Genomic DNA, 21,271 nt, shown 5'->3' with positions numbered 1-21,271 from the left:
TGCTTAAGAATCACCCTTTGCCACCATGTCCTTAACAATGTATAAATGGGCTGAGCTATACTAATCTGCACATCAATATTTTTACTGACAAATTATGCTTAGTGCCAAAGGAGTTTCAAGCAGGAGGTAGCTTACAAGGGTTTTCCCTACGTCTGCAAGAAGACTGCTAACATACCATCTCTCTGTCCTGGCAAAATCCACAGACTTGGATTTTACACAAGTCTTCAGAAGCCACATGGCCACTAGAGTCACATGTATCATTTGGCAAATTAGAGCAGATACTTCGAGTAACTAGTTTTTGTCACGACAAGGCCGTCAATTGTTAGTCAGTAGAGATGGGAAGACCTGCTTGTGAGATTTTGGCCTCAGGGGTTAGAATAACTCAACTAACCTTGAGATCTCATGGTAACACACGTTCTTTGGCAGAGACAAGAAGAGGTATTATTTGCTGCTGACCTGCAGGGAGCAACATGTCTTGGGATGGTCCCAATCACCACCTTCCCCCACAAACACCCTGCTAGCAATGTTGTGACTGGGGAAAGAGACCAGTGGCCATGCCGACAGTGGATATGGGTTTCTGGGAGTTATAGTACTGTCATCTTCCGGCCTGAGAGGGAGTGATCAGGCAGACCCAGCTCCATCAGGGCTAGCCTGAAGAAAGAGGGTCCTCCCTCCTTAACTGTCATCTTCCGGCCTGAGAGAGAGTGATCAGGCAGACCCAGCTCCATCAAGGCTAGCCTGAAGAAAGAGGCTCCTCCCTCCTTAACTGTCATCTTCTGGCCTGAGTGATCAGGCAGACCCAGCTCCACCAGGGCTAGCCTGAAGGAAGAGGCTCCTCCCTCCTTAACTGTCATCTTCCGGCCTGAGAGGGAGTTGACCAGGCAGGCCCAGCTCCATCAGGGATAGCCTGAAGAAAGAGGCTCCTCCCTCCTTAACTGTCATCTTCAGGCCTCCTATTCCCCTCCAGCTATGCTCTGACTGTGTGGGGGAGAGGCTTGTGTACCCTAATGAAGTTGTGAGCTATGCTGGCAATGGTATAATAGCCACCGGCAGGGCCTCCGATGCCAGACAGGTCACAACCGAAGGGTCTGACAAGAGTGCCAAAGGGCAGGATGGGCTCTCTAGCCTTATGGCAACCATCCTAGGAGAAGGAAAACTCTAATCCCAAACCCGGGCAGATGGTGCTTGTCTAACCCTGTAAGGTCAACCATCTAAGAGAAGGAAACTCTAACCAAACCTATGACTCGAGGACCTCGCTGCCACCGTCCGTGCTTGTCAAGGCCTCAGCAGTCGAACCTCTGGTTTAAAGGGTGAGGCCAGTTCTGTGCATGCTGCACTCCACATGAAAAATCCATTGCACATGTTTGAAGGATACATCCAACGTCATCAATACGCTTGTAGAAAGCACGGATGAGTCCTTCCTGAATCTTCGTTTACGAAGTAAAGCCAAGAGAAGAAGAAGAAGTACAAAAAATAACTTTTCCAAGTTCTGTCAGTGGAAAGTCTTTGCTTGGGTTTGCATGAAAAATCTGTCCCAACCAGAGTATGCATATACTGTATGCTCAGGAACTCAAGATATGCTATTAAAAAGGTTGGGGCATATACTGGTCTACAAAAAGGATAAAGAACACTTTCACAAAGATTCAGTTTGGGCCTACAACACCTCCACAGACACATCTCAAAGGCAGCTTGTTGACTGCACCAGCCCAACCGTACTTCTAACACTGGCAGCTGCAGAACCTCTGTTTTCCTGCCAACTATACTCTCATGCCACCACATTTTTCTGCAGTTTACAAATCCTATTTTGAAACCCAGTCCCAGTGGTTATACTGCACATGTATGCATGTAGAACATTAAAGTAAGCCAATGGGGCAAGTGGAAATTACAACTGTGACAGTCCTAGTGAACCACAGGAAGGAAGCACAGGCAATACACCCCAAAGTGACAGAGGTCACATCTAACTCACAATTCTGCACACTCATGCAACCTTCCTAATACTGGTGCTTTCTAGCAGTATGAGACTAAAGCTTTCATGAATAGCAGCCATAATGGCCAGTTGTGATCCAGCACAAGTGGAAGACACCACACTGGGAAAGGTTGTTCTTGGGCCAGGCCTATAATGACATTCAACCAGCTATGATCTGATTAAGAGGCAGGCCATGGCACAAGGGCATATTTCCCTATCCAGGACACCTCCAGTATCAGGTAGAGGAATGGAAGAAATGCAGACTCCTAGGACTCTTAAACCCAGACTTCCACACTCTCTTCCAGCCACCTTCCCATGCCCTTTACTCCACTCTCCTCTGTTCATCAACTACAAAAGAAGGAATGAGGGAATCTTGCACCATGGGGGGGGGAACCATCTCGAGACAAAAATGTGCTGTTCCTGATGCCCCATTGCATACCAAACCAAGTTAAGGGTCACACAGGCTATAGCACTGCTATGTATTCTATATCCTTGCTCATAATAAGGTATTGGTTGTCAACTGGAGATCAGGTATCAGCTGAGAATTCTGACTCAATCCCTGTCTTCCCCCAGAGTATCTCTCTGAACTTTTGTGGCATTCATCAAACTGTGCAAGGATAGAGAAACCTTATTTATTTAAAAAATGGTAGTAATCCACTTTGAAAGGTACATATACATACGTATGTGTGTGTGCGCGCGCACACACACACACACACACACAGAGCAGTCTATTCTCCAGCTATTCTGCCAGCTCCTTTCCTGTTCTATTATCCTCAGTGGCTCCTGGTTGCACCTGCTGAGTGTTGTTATCAGCGCTGTCACTAAGGAAACAGATACCCTGTTGGGACAAGTTATATTTCAAAGCCCTTGCCAATGTGCATTTTTGGTGTATCAAGTAAGGATGGGGAAGGGTGTTGGAGAGGGAAGACAAGTGACAGGATGTCTGAAATGCCTGCTCAAGGAAGTCTGTGGACATTTAGAAGAGAGTTCCTTGCTGCTTTTAAACAAAAGGGGAAGGAAAAGGAACCCAAGAGAATTTTGTTTTGTTTTCTTTCAAGTCACAGAAGAATAGAACAGAAGTAAGGAAACAGGTCAAGAAACAATGCAATTCTGACATTACAGGCCCTGTAATGTTAGAATGGTGACAAGGATAATAAGACAGCTTGCCTAAGGAGGAAATTCTCCACAAATTTTGACATGCCCAACTCCTGCAGTAGGCCCTGAATAGATTAGTATGTATTCTAGAGGGTGAAAACAGCCAACATCACCAGATAAAGTAAATAATGATGGATCTCATATGGTTTGGCAGCAAAAGACTGTAGAGATATTTCAAGGAAGAAAATGCTTCAAATGGAGGAGGAAGAGAAACATATTCAAGACAAAACAGAGGAAGAGTTGGCATTCTGTGGGCTTGTATGCTAGCAGGCTGTCCCCAGTCACCTCATTGTACCTTCCCTCCCCACTCAAGCCTGAAGCTAAAAACTGGCAGTTACCAGCTAGCGAGAGATCAAGGCCAACCTAAGGAAAATGCAAACATGTGTGAGCTTTGGCAATAAGCAGAGAGAAGGGAAAGAGACAATTCCAAGAGCTTTTAAAATGCCATGGTGTTTTGTTATGCTGGAATCCACCTTCTGAGACTGAAACTGGTGTGTGTGTGTGTGTGTGTGTGTGTGTGTGTGTCCCCACGTTTTCTCAAAAAGGAGTGGATGGAAGCAGAGGATGCAGGGGCCTTCATTACCCCCCAAAAAAAGAATTGGAGGAAAAGATTTTCGGGGGGGGGGGAGAGAGGAAAGAGTGAAGACAGGCTGGAATGCCCTTCTGGTCTTCTTGTCCTCAAAATAGACAGCCTATGATTTAAAGCTGCAGTCTTAATGAGCTCACTGGATTGAAATGCAACAGGTGATCCTTTGAAATGTACAGAGATTAAAAGGGGTTCATGGTCTAACAAATCTATGACTTAACAGAGACTTATGGAGGCTGTCTTTCTGCAGCAGCAGCAATAGCAGCAGCAGCAGCATCATTCCTACATTGTCCAAGCTCAGCTCTGTATGATTCACACACTGCAGCTGAGTGCCTAGCCAAGGATGGCCCTATAAGCTCAGTGTGACCCTATCCTGATCAGTTAGGTTGCTGTATATTCTGCAGATACACACAATCACATAACATTATTTATTCTGCTTCAGCTAGAAAAGGAGAGGGGGAAGAGGCAAGAAAGTGCAGAGAGTGCACAAACCCTGCATTTTGACCACCTGAAATGGCTAGCCTGACCCCAACTGCTAATATCTAAAATGCCACATACATCTGTTATGATGGCTCATTCCACAGCCAAAAGGGCTATTAACTTTATAGAAAGAAGATGACTGAGAATACTACCTCATCCCTGATATTGGGCACAGCCACAGACAATGCCAACTGAGATACACATAAGCAGTCATCATTTGCATCATTGAGAATACAAACACCCACCCACTGATCACAGCAACTAAGAGTGACGTTCTTTACTGGATTCACAAAACAATTTGGGGAACTGGGGGTTGGGAAGGGAAAACCTACAAAGGTATGGAGCTTACCATCTTCAGAGTCTTGAGCTGGCGGTCTGTATGAAAGTGCAGAATCGAAGGCCAACTACAGCGGTGAGGGGAACACCAGAGATGCCTGAAAGCAGTGAGGGCACATTTTGTCTTTTAAATGGGCAGCACCATAAAATGTCACAGCTTCTCTAATAACTTGCTTTCGTTTACTAAAGTAGCCAACTCCACAGAGCACCATGGATAACCATATTGCAGGAAGGCTTAGTGTTAGCATGACCTATACCTGAATAGTAACCATTTAAGACCACACTGAGCAAGATATGGGGTTTTATACTATGAGTGATCATCCCTAAGGGATGGTGAAGCTGCTCCCTCTGAAGCCATCCTTTTGAACCAGGACAGCAGTATAGCAACTGCTTTGAACCAAGATTGGGATATACTTTGTTAGAAGCTCCATAGCTGCCCTTAACTCACTTTTGAGAGAGAGAAAAAAAGGGAAGGGGTGAAGAAAGAAACAAAAAACAGAAAAAATGTATCCACCCCATACTGCTCAAGGGGCTTAGTTGCATTCAGTCTCTTCGGCTGCAAGTCCTGGTTGGTTAGTTCTATGTCAGATGGCTTGTGGCATCATCTGCCAGCAGACTGCGACTGCGGAGCCATAATGACATGTGACTGTACAGGCATGTTCAGTTCTGTCCTTTGGCTTGCCATCTGAGTGAGGACTGAAGTGGCGACGGCTTCGGCGGCAGAGCGGACGTTCATCCCATTGGGAGAAGCAGTCACAGAACTGTGCTGGATGACAGGAGCTGGGGAACCTGTAGGCTCAGAGCTCTCCTTTGGGCTTTCTGGTTTTGCAAAACAAAGTGGGGGCATGGGTGAAAGTAGAACAGGGCAAGAGAGACAAAACAAAGGGGGGAAAAGGAAATGTTATTAAAGATAATGTCACCATATTCTACTATTTATAGAGGTCTACAGGGCTGGTTTCTAGAACAGAACAAACCTAGGCAATCAATCTGCTTCTTTCTGCCTTCTTTATGTTTCCCACCAGTTGTGCTGTTCTTTTTCTCAAAACACTCTTTACAGTGGGACTGAGATGTTGCTGGACACTCAGTGGTGAGGCATGATGGCAACTGCAGTCTAATAATGTGTGGGGAGAGGGGCTGCTTCTGGTACTGCTAAAGTAACTCACCTACGTTGACAGAATCTTCTAAAACAAACCCAGCATCACCCAGGTAATAAAATGGTAACAATTCACACTATACATCCTCTTCTATTGTTGCAGGTCTATTTTCTGGAGAGTCTCTATCAGAAGAACAGCATAAGGAAGGGGATCACATGTGGGAATCCAGGATGAATGGTATCCACAATTCTTCAGATAGATTCTAAAAATTAAGCTGGAACATAAGGACTCTTGCCAAGATAAATGGCAAAAAAATACAGCTAATCAGGCTTTCATCCCAAGAATGCACCTGTACAACTGAGCACACAAGAGGAAAATATAGACCAGGGGTAGGCAACCTTTTTGAGCCGGGGGCCGGGTTGCTGTCCCTCAGACAACTGGGGGGCCGAAGCCAAAAAATAAATAATTAAATAATTTGTTTAAAAAATTAAATATATAAATAAACCAGGACAAATGTAGGACAAAATTTTCAAATGGAAGACACTTTTTTAAAAAAAAAATGGAGGACACGCGAAAAAATTTGCTGATTTTTAAAAAAATGTTAATATAAATGCATGTTTCTGAGGCTTCTATAGACAATTGACCCCCAAAGGTCCCGGCGGCAATTGGCGGCAGGATCAGGCTGGGGCCGGTCCCAAGGCCTTGCCGGGCCGCATCCGGCCCGCGGGCCGCAGGTTGCCTACCCCTGATATAGACCAACACTAGTTATATTATAGTCCTGTTCATAACCAATATTCACAAGCTGCTTAGTATGACATTCCCCACTTTTAAGTGAGCTACTTGCTTTGACTTCCAAAGCATTTTGGGAAGAAAAAAAAAACATTTTTGGGGGAAAATCTTTTAGCAGGATAGACTGTAAATCTAATGTTTTGCTTCATTATATCCTTGCATTTTAAGATATTGGAGCATTCTACACACCTCCCCTGCTCCCAACCAGTAAAAATGATTTATAAGGTATTACAAATAAAAATAACCCAAATGTGGATGGGGAAGCTGTAATTCCATCCCTGCTCTACTGGCATTTTTGTCTGAGGAGCTGCTTAGTCACAAATCTCCATAATAAAATTCTGTGTATGCATGTGTGTGAGAGAGAAAAAGAGATTTTCCTTTTTATCAGTCCAACACGAACTGAATTTCTATTCCTGCAGCCAGCAGAAAGCAAAGACTAATAATATGAACTATAAACTCCAGACATTAATAGGGAAATGGAGGTGGGGGTGGGGAGGGTGAAGAATTGTTCTGCTTTTCTGTGTTGTACACAAAGCCTTTGGGGGAAGAAAGGAGAGCAGGAGGAGGCTTGGTTTCATTGCCACATTTCTCAAGCTGTGAGTCGCTGTAGTGAATCAAAATAAACTACATATGCCAAGAGCCCTGCAAGGCATGAATGTGTGTTCACTACATGCAAGTGGGATTTCTGAATATCCTCAGCAGGAATGCCTTCTGGAGCATTAATTTTTTTTATTTTGGATCTTGTACATTTGCATTATTTCCATCTCTCCTCCCCACCTCCACATCTTTACAAGCTAAACAAAGTTATTCTGTCAACATGATCCTACAAATGCTTTTCAAGAGTCGTCCCTTGAGTATCAAGGGGTAATACAGATTCCAGATCTTATTAACAAGAGACCTGGAGAACACAATTTAGGGGGAAATGGTGCAGGGGGAGGAGAGAGACAGTGAGAAAGAAGAAGTTTTTTATTGGTTTATCTGCAACTGCCTCCATGGCTGCTCCTATGCAGGCCCACAGATATATCATTCTGGTACAAGTACAGAGGGGAACTGTATTGTAATCTTCCAAGTTCTACCTCAGATATACTCACCACCATCTAAATATCTGCACTGAACAATTTTTTTTAAAAAAAAATAGGGTGCTTGTTCACAGCTATTTCAAAATTTGAGTTGTAGCCACGAGACAAGCCCTCACCTGTCTGGTCATGCACAGCAAAAAGGCTTTGGACTTGCTTCATAGATAGGTGAAGATGATGACCCTCATCAGAAGGGCCAAATAGAACCCAAGTATAAACCCACAAGGAGATCCCAGTCTCTCAAGTGTATGAGCTAATCAGAGAGAAGTATACATACAATGATGTTTTTTTCCCAAACAAGTGCTCACAAATTAGAACCAGGCTTTTTCACGACTAGTCTAAATGACTAAAATAATCCTCATTCCAGCTGAATAGAATGCAATCCAGCCAAATGCAATCCAGCCACACGCGATTCTCAGAATCTTGGGCTTTTGGGGCGGGGGCACAAAAACCTCTTTAAACTCCCCACAAAAAGGCTTTACGACTTTTACTGGAATATCTGCAGAAAACTGCAGAAATGCGCATTATTGCATGTGTGCCATCCATATGCTTCACATGCATTTGGATAGCGGTGCATTTTCAGCAGAGGGTGAGAGCAAACAGATGCAAAAAGATGCAAATATGTGGAGAAAAGTGAGAACAATTAACTGATAATGCAAATGTGCAAAAATCCACAGCAATTCACGTAATACACTTACATACACTCATCCTCAGAAAACTACCTCAGTCACTACAGCCCATCAGCATTCTATAGTAAAAGGATATTTCTCTTTTCAGTTATAATTTGGGTATGTGTTTTTTTGTAATTACTATCAACTACCATTTTACCAAGTATTGAAAATTTTAAAAAATCTATACTCCCTATCTTTACTTGCCCTGCAGCTACAGAGGATTTCACTTACCAAGATAACCTTGTGTTTTTTTCTGTAATGCAGTGACTGGGCAGTCCTTGTGAGCCAACAATAGCTGTTTGAGTTGAGCAACTTCATTCCTTAGTAGTGTGACTTCATTCTGTGGGAAAGAAAACATTTGCCCTCATTGCATCTGTGTCTCACAATCACTGGGACCAATGCCATACTGCATAAAATGGGGAATCTGTATGCTGCTCAGTCCCACTGGAAGTGTGCCAGCCAGTGAGGGAGACTCTTGCTGGTTGCTGACAGAAGGAAAGGCTCCATTCTGCATGCTTTCCTGTGGGACAATTTACACAATGCTGATCATATGGCTTAATTCTATACTTAAGGCTATATTAGGCTTATGAATTATCATTCAGACTATAGTGACCAGATCCATGCCATCAAACCACAATGGCAAGATTTTTATTACAGCAATATTATCACATAGGGCAGATAGAAATATGAAATGCTCTTAATTTTTGAAGGGACTGTTATATGCTTCATGCCCGTGTGAGACAGGGTGGGCTAAAAATAACACATAAACATGAACCAACCACACACACACACACACACCTGGTAGAAGGATACTGCACTCAAATGTGATTCCATCATGGAAGTATAAAAATAGCTGGATGCCACCCAAGGAACTCAGAACAAAGGGTTCTGTTCAGGTAGTAGGCAAAGGGGAAGAATTTCAAGGGTATACAGAATGCAATTGCTGAAGAGCAGAGAGTCAAAATGTCACTCACTGGAACATTCTGGGAGCTTTAGTCCAAACTTGACACAAGAGCCACAGGACCAACTGGACCAAAAGGCATTTCCTGTATCCTGTCTTTACCAGTATAACTGTATGGAATGCTGAAGCTATTTTCTGGAGTGCCTGTGGGGGTTACAGGTCACAGCCTGTTTCAATATCTAAACAGCTTATTAAAGTTTAACCCATGCATGGTAGGTGGGGGAAGCTGCAATGTTTCAAAGGTAACATTTAAGAGCATCATAAAGGGGTGGTAAGATTAGGACAAAACACACGCACACACCCAACTCGAAGGGATCTTTGTGATGAAAGAGAAGTCCTTATCTGGCAAAATTCTGTGCCCCCCCCCTAAATAGACAAAACCATTGCACTAGTAGTAAAAGTAGATGTAACAAACATTTCTTTTTTCAACATCTGTCTCTTTCACACATCAAATCTATTGTGCGTTACCAATCCTCTTTGTTTTTGGAGTTAACAAACACCACGAAAAGGGACTTGTGTGCCAAGACTTTCAAAAGATGCTGTGCCACTTGGCTTAGACTGCCTGTACAAATCAACAAAAGACCACATCCAGACTTCATGATGTTGTGGCAGGCAAGAGAGCAAGCACAAGTCATTAAGAACCTTAGACTTGGGTGACAACACCTCCCCCTGCCTACCTCAGGACTCCAGCAGTGTATAAATATGTCTTCTTGCTACACAAAGCAGAACACAAACCACCTTGAAGTATGAGCAAAGTCTTGTTTCCTGAACAGCTGCACTAAGCAATGAAGGCTTTCCAAATATTGTTGAAGGCCTAGATTGTGGGAGACGTACAGGAAACCAAGAGAGTTGAGTTTACTCTGAAGTGGCATATCACAGCCAGCTCAATTTGCACCTTTTCCTCCAAGTATTCTGATTGAAAGGTGGTGAGTGAGGCTAAGGAATAGTAGCCCTGTTACTACCAGTAACTATAGTTCCATGTAACCTTGATGGAGAAAGACATTCAATCAGAAAATCAGGGCTGATGATGGTAGAATTGGGATTACGTCTATCTTGAATCCACGATTCTCATAACTATCTTGGAAATCAAGAAGCAACTATGGTTCTATTTAGATGGTGTAAAAACTGGAGGGATTCACCAGGTGAACAGGGGTGGGACCACACCAGCTGGCCTTGCTCCCACTTTGTCACCCCACAGTTCCACCTGGGCAGGCATTCACATTTACAGAATGAATGCCTGCAGCAGGAAGACTTTTGACTGTACTGCTATCCATATGGAGACTTCCATGTGATTCACAACCCTGCATGACTATGGTTCTGAATCATGTAAAAGCCTCCACAAATACAGCAACACACCAAGAGCCACACATTGCAGGTACTGGCTCTGCAAGCATGGGTGCCTTGGAAGATGAGAATCATACAAAGTCAGGCATGGAGCTGCATGGCATGGCCCTGTCCTGACTCATGGAGGGAGTTACTGACATGAATAAGGCAAGTGGGCAGACTTTGAGGTTAGCAAAGTTGCAGGTGTCAACTTGGCTTCCCCCTCCCTCTTTACCTTCTATTGAACTAAGATGCTTAACTGGGAGAGCTACTGGCAATGAGATTGAGTCTGAGAACTGGGAACCTGCACATGTTCTGCAGAAACACTTTCCAAAACAGTATTCTGTCTGATTAATCAGCCTTTAAACTTATCCCATCTGCATCAGTGTGGAAGTCTACACCAAATGCCTGGTTTCGAGGGAGGGAAAATATATTTGCGCCTACTGAAAAAAAAAACTTTCTGTGGAAATAAGAGAATAGGTATTTTTCTGTCTCTTCACATGATCTGCATCATGGCATCAGATATACTTTTCAATGGATGTTGATGTATGTAACAATGCATCTCACCTGGGCAGTCAGGAGGTGAAGGTCTTGAAAGCTAAAATATTGTAATGTTTATGATTTAAATAGGGGTTCATGTAATATACTGTACTGGAAGTCATGGAGACACTATGTTATTGGCCACATTCTTACACTTAGTTGGATGTTCTGTGTTGTGAGCTCCTCTGCCTTCTTCTCCAGGGATGATACCCACAGCTTGCGCTTTTGGCGGCAGCGGGAGGCTGCAGCACGGTTCCGTTCCAAGAAACGCTGTCTTCGTTCATCGGGGTCCTCATCCATTGTGCGTCTCCGTCTGCCTCCTGTACTTGGAGTGGGCTGTGCTGGGGAAACCTGGGATTAAAGAAGAGAAGAAGAATGACTGAAAGCAACAAAAAATAAGAATAAGCAGTTCACTGTCTTCTCAGTAAAGCCCATCTCAGCAGCTAGTCAGTACCAACATAGAGTTGCGAACGCTTTTCCAGTTCTTGATCTCACATCATCCTTATAAGTTCTCATCAGACTATTCAGATAGAACAAAAGTATAAGATTTCGCACTGACATACTGTACTTAAGTGATTCAAAATCCATTCAAACATCAACTGGCTTCACAATTCTTTAATTAGAACAATGTTAAACTCTTTTTCTTACAGGTTTTTACAGTGCAATAATCACGTTGATCTTCTACACATTTGCATTCTTTCAGTTCTACAAAGATTCTGACTTTTTTTGTTATTTTTTTCAAAGAACAAAGGAAATGAAATGAACTGTCAAGAGAAAAAACAGATCTGTAGGCTTTCTGCCTTAGCTCAACCCCACCAAATGGGCTCTAAAACTAGGCAGGCCTGTTTACACCTCACTACCACTCACTGTCAGTCAGACAACATATGGATAGTAAACTTCTGGAAGCTTTTTTTCTAGCTGACAGAGCAGGTGGCAGTTTTGATGGAAGGCTGGCATTTGGTGAGCTGGCAGGACCAAATGGAGAAGCATTTAAACCAAAGTAATTAAAACAGGAAGAGACAGAGGGAGTGTAGATCTCAAAATATTGCCTTCTATATTCCAGACTGCGTCCCTATCACTTTGATGTCTAAGTGGTAAATGCCTGGCAGCAGTGATAACAGAAGCAACAGAATAAAGGCCAAGGGATCCAGGAATTCAATGCCAGCGTCTCACAGATTCTGCAACGAGAATCTGACAACTGGAAAAACATATGGATGTGAGAAAAATACACATAACATTTCTATGCTTATTTTTATTTGCCGACTCCAAGGTTACACTAAAGAGTTTTTGGCAAACTGGAAAAAAGGAAAATTGGTTTTTATGGGCATGAGGCAAATAAATACAGAAAGTCAAGGAGTCTTCAGTACAGAGTATAACTGCCAGCCTCCTAAGGCTGTGGTGGCAAACTTATAACATGCGTACCCTCTCTGGCATTTTGGAGGGCATGTGGAGAGAAGGGAGAGAGGAGGGTGTGCGCCTGTCCAGAAGCAACTTCAGGCCCAAGAGGGTGGGGGGAAGAGGAAGAACAGGCCCTCCCAGGCCTTTAGATGTCTCTGGGAAAGTCCCGGTCCCAGAAGTCCCACCCCCATAGAGTGGAAGTCCTGCCCCTGGAAGTTCCGTCTCCCCCCCCCCCCCCAGTGTTACCCAGTGCCAGAACGCCTTTGAGTTTGGGCACTCGGTCTTTAAAAGATTCACCACCACTGCTAAGGCTTTACTTAAGGGACTGCCTTTCCCTTCATAATCCGCCCCGCACCCTCAGATCATTGGGTACCAATCAATTGGAAATTGATTTAATATGATATAATATACTGACTGACATGTTCCCTGAAAGAGATGCTGTTCTATTCCCCGATTGTATTGTCAACTGGTAATTTAATTGATAATTGTTATTGATATGCTGAGATTTTAATGTTAGTAATTTTGTTTAAAGATTTTTATGTATATGTTGGATTTTATCTAGTCTGTAACCCCGCTTCGATCCAATGGGAGAGGCGGGGAAACATAAATAAAATTATTATTATTATTATTATTATTATTATTATTATTATTATTATTATTAAAACATAGCTTACCATCGGTTTCCTGACTGCTGCCCTCCCCACCAGATGTTCCATCACCACTGATTTCTCACTGATTTTATACAGATTGCTCTTTCTCTATTGCTGGAAGCAGCAACAACAGAGAAATCTGTGTCATGATTTGCTGGTGGAAAACTAGAAAGTGTGCTCTTCACCCCAGCCTTTTGGAGATCTCTGTACAGAGCACTCTTTCTATGCAAGATAGACAAAAGACACCCAGCTTCCTCTGAGGTAGCAGATTGCTGAGGGGGAGAATGGCCGCTGGCCCCCAAGCCAGCATCATATATATGCCTCAGGTTTACAGGGATATGGGGAAAAGACTGGGAGCTATGCAAAATCAAATACCAGTTGCTTCCTGACAATTGAAAAATGGCCTGGTCTGACATATTTCTTTGCAGAGATTATTGTTTTAATAGAAGAAGAGACATTATTGCCTTTGGTGCACACATAGTCATGTCTCTATTTTCTCCAGAAACGAATTAAAATGCTTCAAAATTTTACAAAATATGCTTAAACAGATCAGAGATAACAGCACAGTTAGGAGCTTTGTATACAGTATAACTTGTACACCTTATAAATGATGCCATTATCTTGCCACTCTTCAGGGTTTTTTTTAAGTACTAGCCTTTTATTTCTACCTACCATCTAGAAGTCACCTCCACAATTATAAAAGCTGATAAACAGTTCATATTATGACAAAGCTCCAATTGTCTGAATCCAACAGAAGCTATTTGATTTTATATTAGTTGCCAAGCTGTACCCCTGGCATAGAGTTGCAGCTAATTTCAAATGCCTAGGGGGAAAGGGGGGGGGGATTTTTAGATCTTCAGGTTTTTTGGACAGTCCTTAGCATTGACCATGCCGTGGCTTCTGGTAATGGAATACCAAAACACTTGGAGGTCCAAGGGTTCCCCAGCCCTTCTACCTCTGCTTTTTTTACAACACACCAGCCCCCCCCCCCAACCCTAATCCGTTATGGCTTCAAGCAGACCTGTGGCTGGGCAGGGGAAGGTGCATCAGGATGCTGGATGAGTATTTGACCCTGTTCTGGATGGGATGTCACCATGGTGCTTGCAGAACCCACCACCATGCTGTTGCCATTTAGTGAGGAAGTCACTCCCTGTGTCAGGCTGGCTTTGAGTCTCTGCAAGGGAAGAAAAACAACAAAAGATTAACAGAGGCCTAATGCTTTCTTTCCAGTTTGCTGACCATATCCTAGAAGGATGTAGACTTTTGAGAATAAGAACTGGTAAAACTCTTTTGGATGTGAGGTTGCATCCAATGGTAACTTTGCCTGAACTGTTTTTAATATTCATCCTTTGTTTTACAGGTAAAGCTGTACACTTTTGTGGCTACAGCCTCCGTAACACCCTGGTGGTAATTTGTTTTGCAAGCCGAGGAGGGCTGTATCATTTGTTTTGTTTTGTTTTTTGCTGTTATTGTCAAATATCTCCCTCTTCATACCATGTGGCAAATGTGGCCCTTTGAAACATAGGGCTCTTCCAAATGAGGTTTTTCCTAATTCAGGAATCTGACAGTGGGGAGGCAGTTCAGATATCATAGCATTTCCATTTATAATCCTCCCAAATTTTCCCAGTGCTTCTTTCACTTTTTTTTTTTTTTTTTTGAGTTAAGAAGGGGAAGTTAGAAGAACAGCATAATGGCTTTTGATTGGTAAGGCTAGGAGCCATCCACCTGAGAAGGTGTTTCAAAGGCAGTTTGTAATATAGGGTTTTAAACTCAGTTGTTCAAAAGACAAAGAAAAAAATCTTGGGTTACTGGAAGATTGTTGCCTAAACCTAGCCACCTGCTGGATCCATACCAATTTATCTAGAAATAATGGACTGGGGTGCAAACCTGTCTTTTCTCAAAAGGTTTCACAGCAACTAAAACATGTCATAAACTCTAGTTTCTTTGTATTTCAAATAATTCTAACAAAAATAGTTTATGAAACACACAACCTATCCCTGTGACTATCTAATTACAGTACAACTTTGAACATCCATATTTGTTACATTAACTTGGGAACTAAACGTTCTTTAATTAGAACTGAAGGCACACAACAACAAATAGGTTATTCTTGTGCATCAATATTAAAAGTGAAAGCACAACTAAGCACCATTCCCTCCACATACTAGTTATGACAATAAGCTGGAGGTTGTGGACTATAGATTCACTTTACATATTAAAAGAGATTGCAGGGAGGATTTTCTTTATATTAATCTTTATTGAATTGTTTACAACATAAAAAGGGCAATACCAAAACATTTCCAAATTCTTACTCCAATATTTCTTAAGCCTCCCCTCCCCCACCCCACCCCCTCACTTTCTATTTCACTTACTGCTTATTTATTAGCTATAAAATCTCTATTTCTCAAAGATTTATCATCCTTACTTCCTTATCTCATCGTCTTTCATTCTATTTTGCTTAAATCCTAAGTTTATACAATAATTAACTCTTTATCTATAATACTACACAGCAACGGTATTACTCCTTATTACCTTATTTAACCTTTCCCTTTTGAAACAATTCTCTTATTCTCGACCAAGTTAAATTATCTTCTTCTCGCATTTCATCTTTTAATTTCAAAGTTATGGTATCCATTTCTATGATTTCTAAACACTTTCCTAACCAATCCTCCACTTTCGGCACTTCCTTATTTCTCCAGACTTTGGCTCCTTGTTTTCTACTATGTTTAAAAGACAGAGCTCCGGGACCAGAGGGAATTCCAATTGTAAAATTATTTCAATTTTCTTGTGTAATTCTCTCCAGAATTTTTTTATCAGAGGACAACTCCACCACATGTGAAAAAAACTTCCTGTAGTTCGTTCACATTTCCAACATTTTCCTTTATCATTTTTATATATTTTCGCTAATCTATTCGGTGTCAAATACCATCTGTGCATCATTTTGTAGAAATTTTCTTTTAGATCCATACACAACGTAAATTTTAAATCCTGTCCCCAAACTCTTTTCCATGCCTCGTACTGTATGTTCTTCCCTATATTCTGTGCCCATACAATCATACAATGCTTAATTTGTTCTTGTTCCAATTCAAGTCTCAAAATTAGATTATAGAAATTTGTTATTTTTTTCTTACCCTTATCCATCCATATGACATCCAATTCTGTCTTCTTTAACGTTATACCTACATTTTTTCTGTCTGCTTTATATTTTTCCGTTAATTGGTAATATAAGTACCAATCTATTTTAATACCCTCTTCTAGCATTTCTTCCCTAGATTTCATTATAATTTTTCCCTCCATTATCTTTACATAATCTTTATATTTTAGCCAATCTCTTCCCTCAATTCTGCCCTTCTTTAATATTGCTTCGTGAGGAGAAGCCCACTCTGGTAACTTTGTATAATATTTTTCCTTGTATTTTGTCCATACTTTATATAATGCTTTCCTTACAATATGCTCTTTGAATTCCTTGTTTAGTTCAACTTTATTCCACCACATGTAGGCGTGCCACCCGTATCTTAAATTAAATCCCTCTAAATCTAATAAATGCTCATCCTTTAATTCCACCCATTTTGTTATCCATTCCAAGCAACATGCATAAAAATATAATTTCAAATTTGGCGTCCCTAATCCTCCTCTTTCTTTGCTGTCTGTTAATATTGTCCAATTGATTCTGGCTTTCCTTCTTGCCCACACAAATCTTTTTAGATCCCTATCCCATGTAGTGAAGATCCCCTCATTATGAATTATTGGTAGATTTTGAAATAAAAATAGGATTTTTGGTAAAACACTCATTTTTATTAGAGCAATTCTTCCTAATAATGATAATTGTAAAGATTGCAGGGAGGATTTTAAAAAACTAAAAGTGTGTGAATGTGAGAGGAGAATACTTAGCTGTCCCATCTTTTGAAATGAAGTAAACACACATACCCTTGGAGACATTATCCCACTATGGAAAGAAGATGCCTCCTGCAACAGCTTTCACAGAGGACGAATAGTCTTGTGAAGTTGGAAGGGTGAGATTTCTCTAATTTCCTCCAAATTACAGCAACTAAGCACATGTGAGTGGTTCTATTGTTATGTGATGGAACTCACCATTTTGGCTTCTGAGTGCACTGGAAGGCCTGATGGTGAAATGGAGCCACTGCTAATAATTGGAGGACCAGGAATACCAGGAATGTTTGGCACCACAGACACAGGCCTTGCTAGCTATATGTTGGAAGGAGAATAGAAAGCACCTCGTGTTAAGCAGTGTTTATGATAAGCTCCTTCTGTAAAGGAGAAAGGAACAAAAAATCTTGCTTGAAAAATAGCAAAATCCTGCCAACAGTACAACAAACAATACAGCTGCTTAATTCAGAAGAAGAAGAATCTGGAAGCAAAAGGGAAAACTTTAATGCCTTTTTCCTTTTCCTCTGAGTCACTCCACAGACTGCTCTACAGCAAGCCTCAGCAGTCATCTCCAGTTCTGGCTCCCTTATGTTTGTACCTGAATGATACTCCTTTTTGTTGCCTTTTTCCAGTCTTCTGCAGTATGACACATTCCAGATGTTTTGGATTTCACCTCCCATCAATTCAAACCAGCATGGCCAACAATTAGGAATGCTAGGAATTGTGATTCAAAACATCTGGAGGGAATTAGGTTGGTGAAAGCCTACTTATTAGAATGTTAGGTCTATATGTATAACATCTTAAGCATATACTTAATAACCAAAAAAAGAGTCATGCTGGATCAGACCAAAAACCAATCTAGTTCAATACAGTACTCTATTTACACAGTGGAAAGCTGATCAACATGATCTAAGAGTAACTATAGTCTCTGTTGCATTAAAATCCGCAATGTGTAATGCAGCTATCACAAGCATCTTACTATGAAATCAGATGTTGCTGGTAATGAGTAAACAATTTGAAAAGAGCTGTGATATGAGACAAGTTTGGAAAGTAAATGTGGAATAATGGCAAACTCTGACTGGACCAGGAAACCTAGGTTCAAATCCACACCCAGCCACAAGGCTCACTGGCTGACCTTTGGTCAATATACTCTTTCAACGTACCCTACCCTACAGCATTGCTATGATGATCAAATGAGATGGAGAAACCATATATACTGCTTTAAGGTCCTTTAAAAGGAAAGGTGGATTTTCCAAAAAAGTATAAAAAATATTTAAGCATCACAAAACAGCTTTTAAGATTATATAAGGCTTCCACTCAGCTGATTCTGATTTCCAAAACATGATATAAACTTTCTGAGCATTTAAAAAGGGATGAAAAGGACATTAAAAAGGCAACTCTGGATCTGCACAGGCTGTGTTGTAGACAGAAAAAGCAATGCAAACTGCACCAGACGGTACTCGCATTTGTCACTCACAGATCCCAAGAAAATTCATATGCAGAAATAAAAGCTAAATAACCATTTCATGCCCCAAAGAGTCCAGGGAGGGAGTTTTTCTGGCTTGAAGAGGCCAACATGTTCTCTGCAAGCTTGAGTGATTTCAGCATAGAGCAAGCTAATCAGAGAGCATGCCATTCCCAGCCCTGGAACTGACAGTGTCAGCCATCTGCTGAAACGAAGGCTCACTTCTGAGGCCTGATTGTCCCGCAATGTGTTTGGCAGGCACTGCTACCTTGCAGGCAGCCTCTCCCCTCCACCTCCTCCCCTCCAGCCCTGGCTTATCTCACACAGGGGGGTAAAAAGAGAGAGAGATGTCAATTTTGTAAATTAAAGTGCCCACATATGCTCTGCAAAGGGAAAAGCTGTCTCTTCCTTTATCAAAAGTAACTGTGCTGGAAGCTTCCATTTACCGATATGACAGAAGGCATCTGAACGGGAGGGCCAGGAAGGACAGGCATGGTTTGCCCATTCACAAGGTGCATGACAAGTGGTATAGAGCTGGTTGGAGACCTGGAAGAAAACAACACATAAGCAAAAGATATTACAAATTCCATTCATATGCACAAACAGAGATTCTGTCCAATGTGTTCTAGATGCGGGGGATTCTTTCAGAACCAAATGAACCACCTACCCACCCACCTGTTCTCAACTCTTCACAGAACAACCTGGGTATCACTGCAATGGAAAAAAAGCCAGCAGAGAAGTATTAAGTAAAGAAGAATCCAGAAATATCCTAGCCAGAAAAGACATGAACTGCAAAAGCACAGATGCTCATAGTGCGCACTCGTCTGCTCATGTTCAGATCTGACATTCCTGCCATTTGTCACAAGAAGTACAATGTTTGAATAAGTGGCCAACACTGGATTTGAGAGAGAGAGAGATGAGCCATCTGTTCAGGTGCAGAAGTACTATCTGTCTCTCATTGCAAAAGTAGGCACTCAATGTGCTATGCAAGCTTGACAGCAGCAATCAGATCAGCAGAGGGATACTTGTCACTGGTTACACTTAAATGGAGGACAGCTGTAGTACCCAGAGGAAAAAAGAAAAGCTGTGTGGTCTTTTTGAAGATTGTCTTTCAGTCAGTTTTCAGCAGCGGCCCTAACCTACAAACTGCTCGTCCTAGCCATACAGAGAAAGATACTGAGTGGTGAGATTCAGGGTGGAGAAGGGAGCCATCCTGAGATACCAGACCTAACTAAAGTAGACAATATATGGGAAGAGGTTACACCTTAGAACAAGGTAGGGAGACACTGGCCTTCCAAATGGACCTTTTCAACTTTGGCTCTCAGGAACCCCAACCATTCAAGGGAGTTATAGAACAAAATGTTTCACTGGCCAAAGGTTTCCTAGTCCCGCTTTTGAGAGAGGATCAGTCTTGGGGCAAAACTAGACATTAGATACCAGAGAGCTGCAATAGTCTCAACGTGTGCGAATGAGTGAGAGAAAGAGAGGGGTCTACATGGAAAAGCCTAGAAAGCCTGACAATGCTTCTCTGCCACCTTATGCCTCAAGAGTATAGTGTGAACAAAGTGAAAATTTCAGGAGACAAGGAAGAATCTCGTTAAAAAGCATTTTGAACAAAGATCCAACCAGCACTGGGATACTGAATGAAGGAGGAAGAACCAAGCAAGCAAGGAGGCCAAAAGCTAAAGCGTTCTAAAGAAAGGAGACTGGAGGCTTCCATTTTTCTGGGCAAGGGAGCCAAGCGCAGCAGTCAATGTAGGAACTTTGACTAGTGAGGAGATGGTGGTTGGAGTCTTTGTTTGTGGGAAAGTGCACAAGACAGAGGTCAAGCCTGCTTCTTCTTCTTGTTCCTTCTCAACCTTTAATCATGGGACAGAAGGTAGTCTTATAATAAACAATCAAGTCTTTAGAGTTATAGGATGCTATTTCTTTCCTTGTGGATGTTTTTTCAGTTTCCTATACCACTGCCAACGTCTGAAACCATGAGATTTAAAGGACAAACTGCTGATTCTTTTGACAGGTTACTGAATGGTCAGTCATAACCACCTTTAAGGCTGCTGTTTTCCTCCCCATGCCAACCACCATCCCTTTACTTACCCAAGCTGTCTGTTGGAAGGTGGAGCCTGGGTGATGACAGAGGTAGGGGAAGGGAGCGTAGGATGGATAGGATCATATCCTAAGTGCAGTGGCAGTGACCCAGGACGTACAATGGTTGGAGTCGGTGTAGAAATGATAACAGGCTTTGAAGTGATCTCCTAAAAAATGTGCCAGATGTAATAATCGTTTGTGACCAATCACTTGTTCCTCTTACCAACTCACATAATTTTCAAGACCACCTCTCATGGGGGGAAAAATGAAGCAGAGAAACAAAGCAACTACATAATTCAACAGTATGGACCAGAAGTTCTATATTCACAGGATTAAATGTTCAGTTCATCTGCTGGAACTTCTCAGACACTTTCAAACATATTGCCAGAAAGCCCACCTTAATTTAAAAAAAGTAAAAAGGCAAAATCTCTTAAGAGTGTATATATACATATGGTGACTGTTCAACCCCTTTGCCACCAAAATACAGGGGTTCCTTTCAGATATGAGGTTTCTACCCTTTAATCCATCATATGTGAAGGGCTTTCCCTGATCTGCATCTCTGCCACGAGTGTAAGGACTTCCTCCTGCCCCTGTGTGTTACAATATCTGTGGGGACTGCCTAAATGTCCTCAGGATTCCCAAGAGGATTTATGCAACTTTGATCCTCAATGGGCACCACCCTTCTGTATTCATTGCTGCCACCACAAACACCATGCCTGAACGCAACGTTTCCTATAGATAGCATTCTCAGAGGCCAAAAGTGTATAAAAACAAAAGCAACTTTTTATTTACAAAAGTTAAACAT

General features: G+C 42.0%; 1 protein-coding gene across 3 annotated transcripts in view; it reads right to left on the bottom strand.

Annotated features, from left to right (window-relative positions):
• Window positions 1-1,372: 1,372 nt before the first annotated feature.
• ATF7 (activating transcription factor 7) overlaps window positions 1,373-21,271 on the bottom strand; it is a 153,834-nt gene continuing 133,935 nt past the window's right edge. For all 3 annotated transcript variants that reach the window (XM_042453555.1, XM_042453556.1, XM_042453557.1), the window contains exons 6-12: window positions 20,476-20,633; window positions 18,825-18,924; window positions 17,118-17,231; window positions 14,047-14,199; window positions 11,131-11,328; window positions 8,385-8,493; window positions 1,373-5,342 (exon numbers count right to left, since the gene is read on the bottom strand). In XM_042453555.1, coding sequence (XP_042309489.1) covers window positions 5,125-5,342; window positions 8,385-8,493; window positions 11,131-11,328; window positions 14,047-14,199; window positions 17,118-17,231; window positions 18,825-18,924; window positions 20,476-20,633 — 1,050 coding nt within the window. In that variant the 3' untranslated portion in view covers window positions 1,373-5,124. The remainder of the gene's footprint in view (window positions 5,343-8,384; window positions 8,494-11,130; window positions 11,329-14,046; window positions 14,200-17,117; window positions 17,232-18,824; window positions 18,925-20,475; window positions 20,634-21,271) is intronic.

The sequence above is a fragment of the Sceloporus undulatus genome, chromosome 2, assembly GCF_019175285.1.
Source record: "Sceloporus undulatus isolate JIND9_A2432 ecotype Alabama chromosome 2, SceUnd_v1.1, whole genome shotgun sequence".
NCBI classification, from domain to species: Eukaryota; Metazoa; Chordata; class Lepidosauria; order Squamata; family Phrynosomatidae; genus Sceloporus; species Sceloporus undulatus.
Note: the sequence above shows the minus strand (reverse complement) of the source record. Positions and strands in the feature narration are given on the sequence as shown.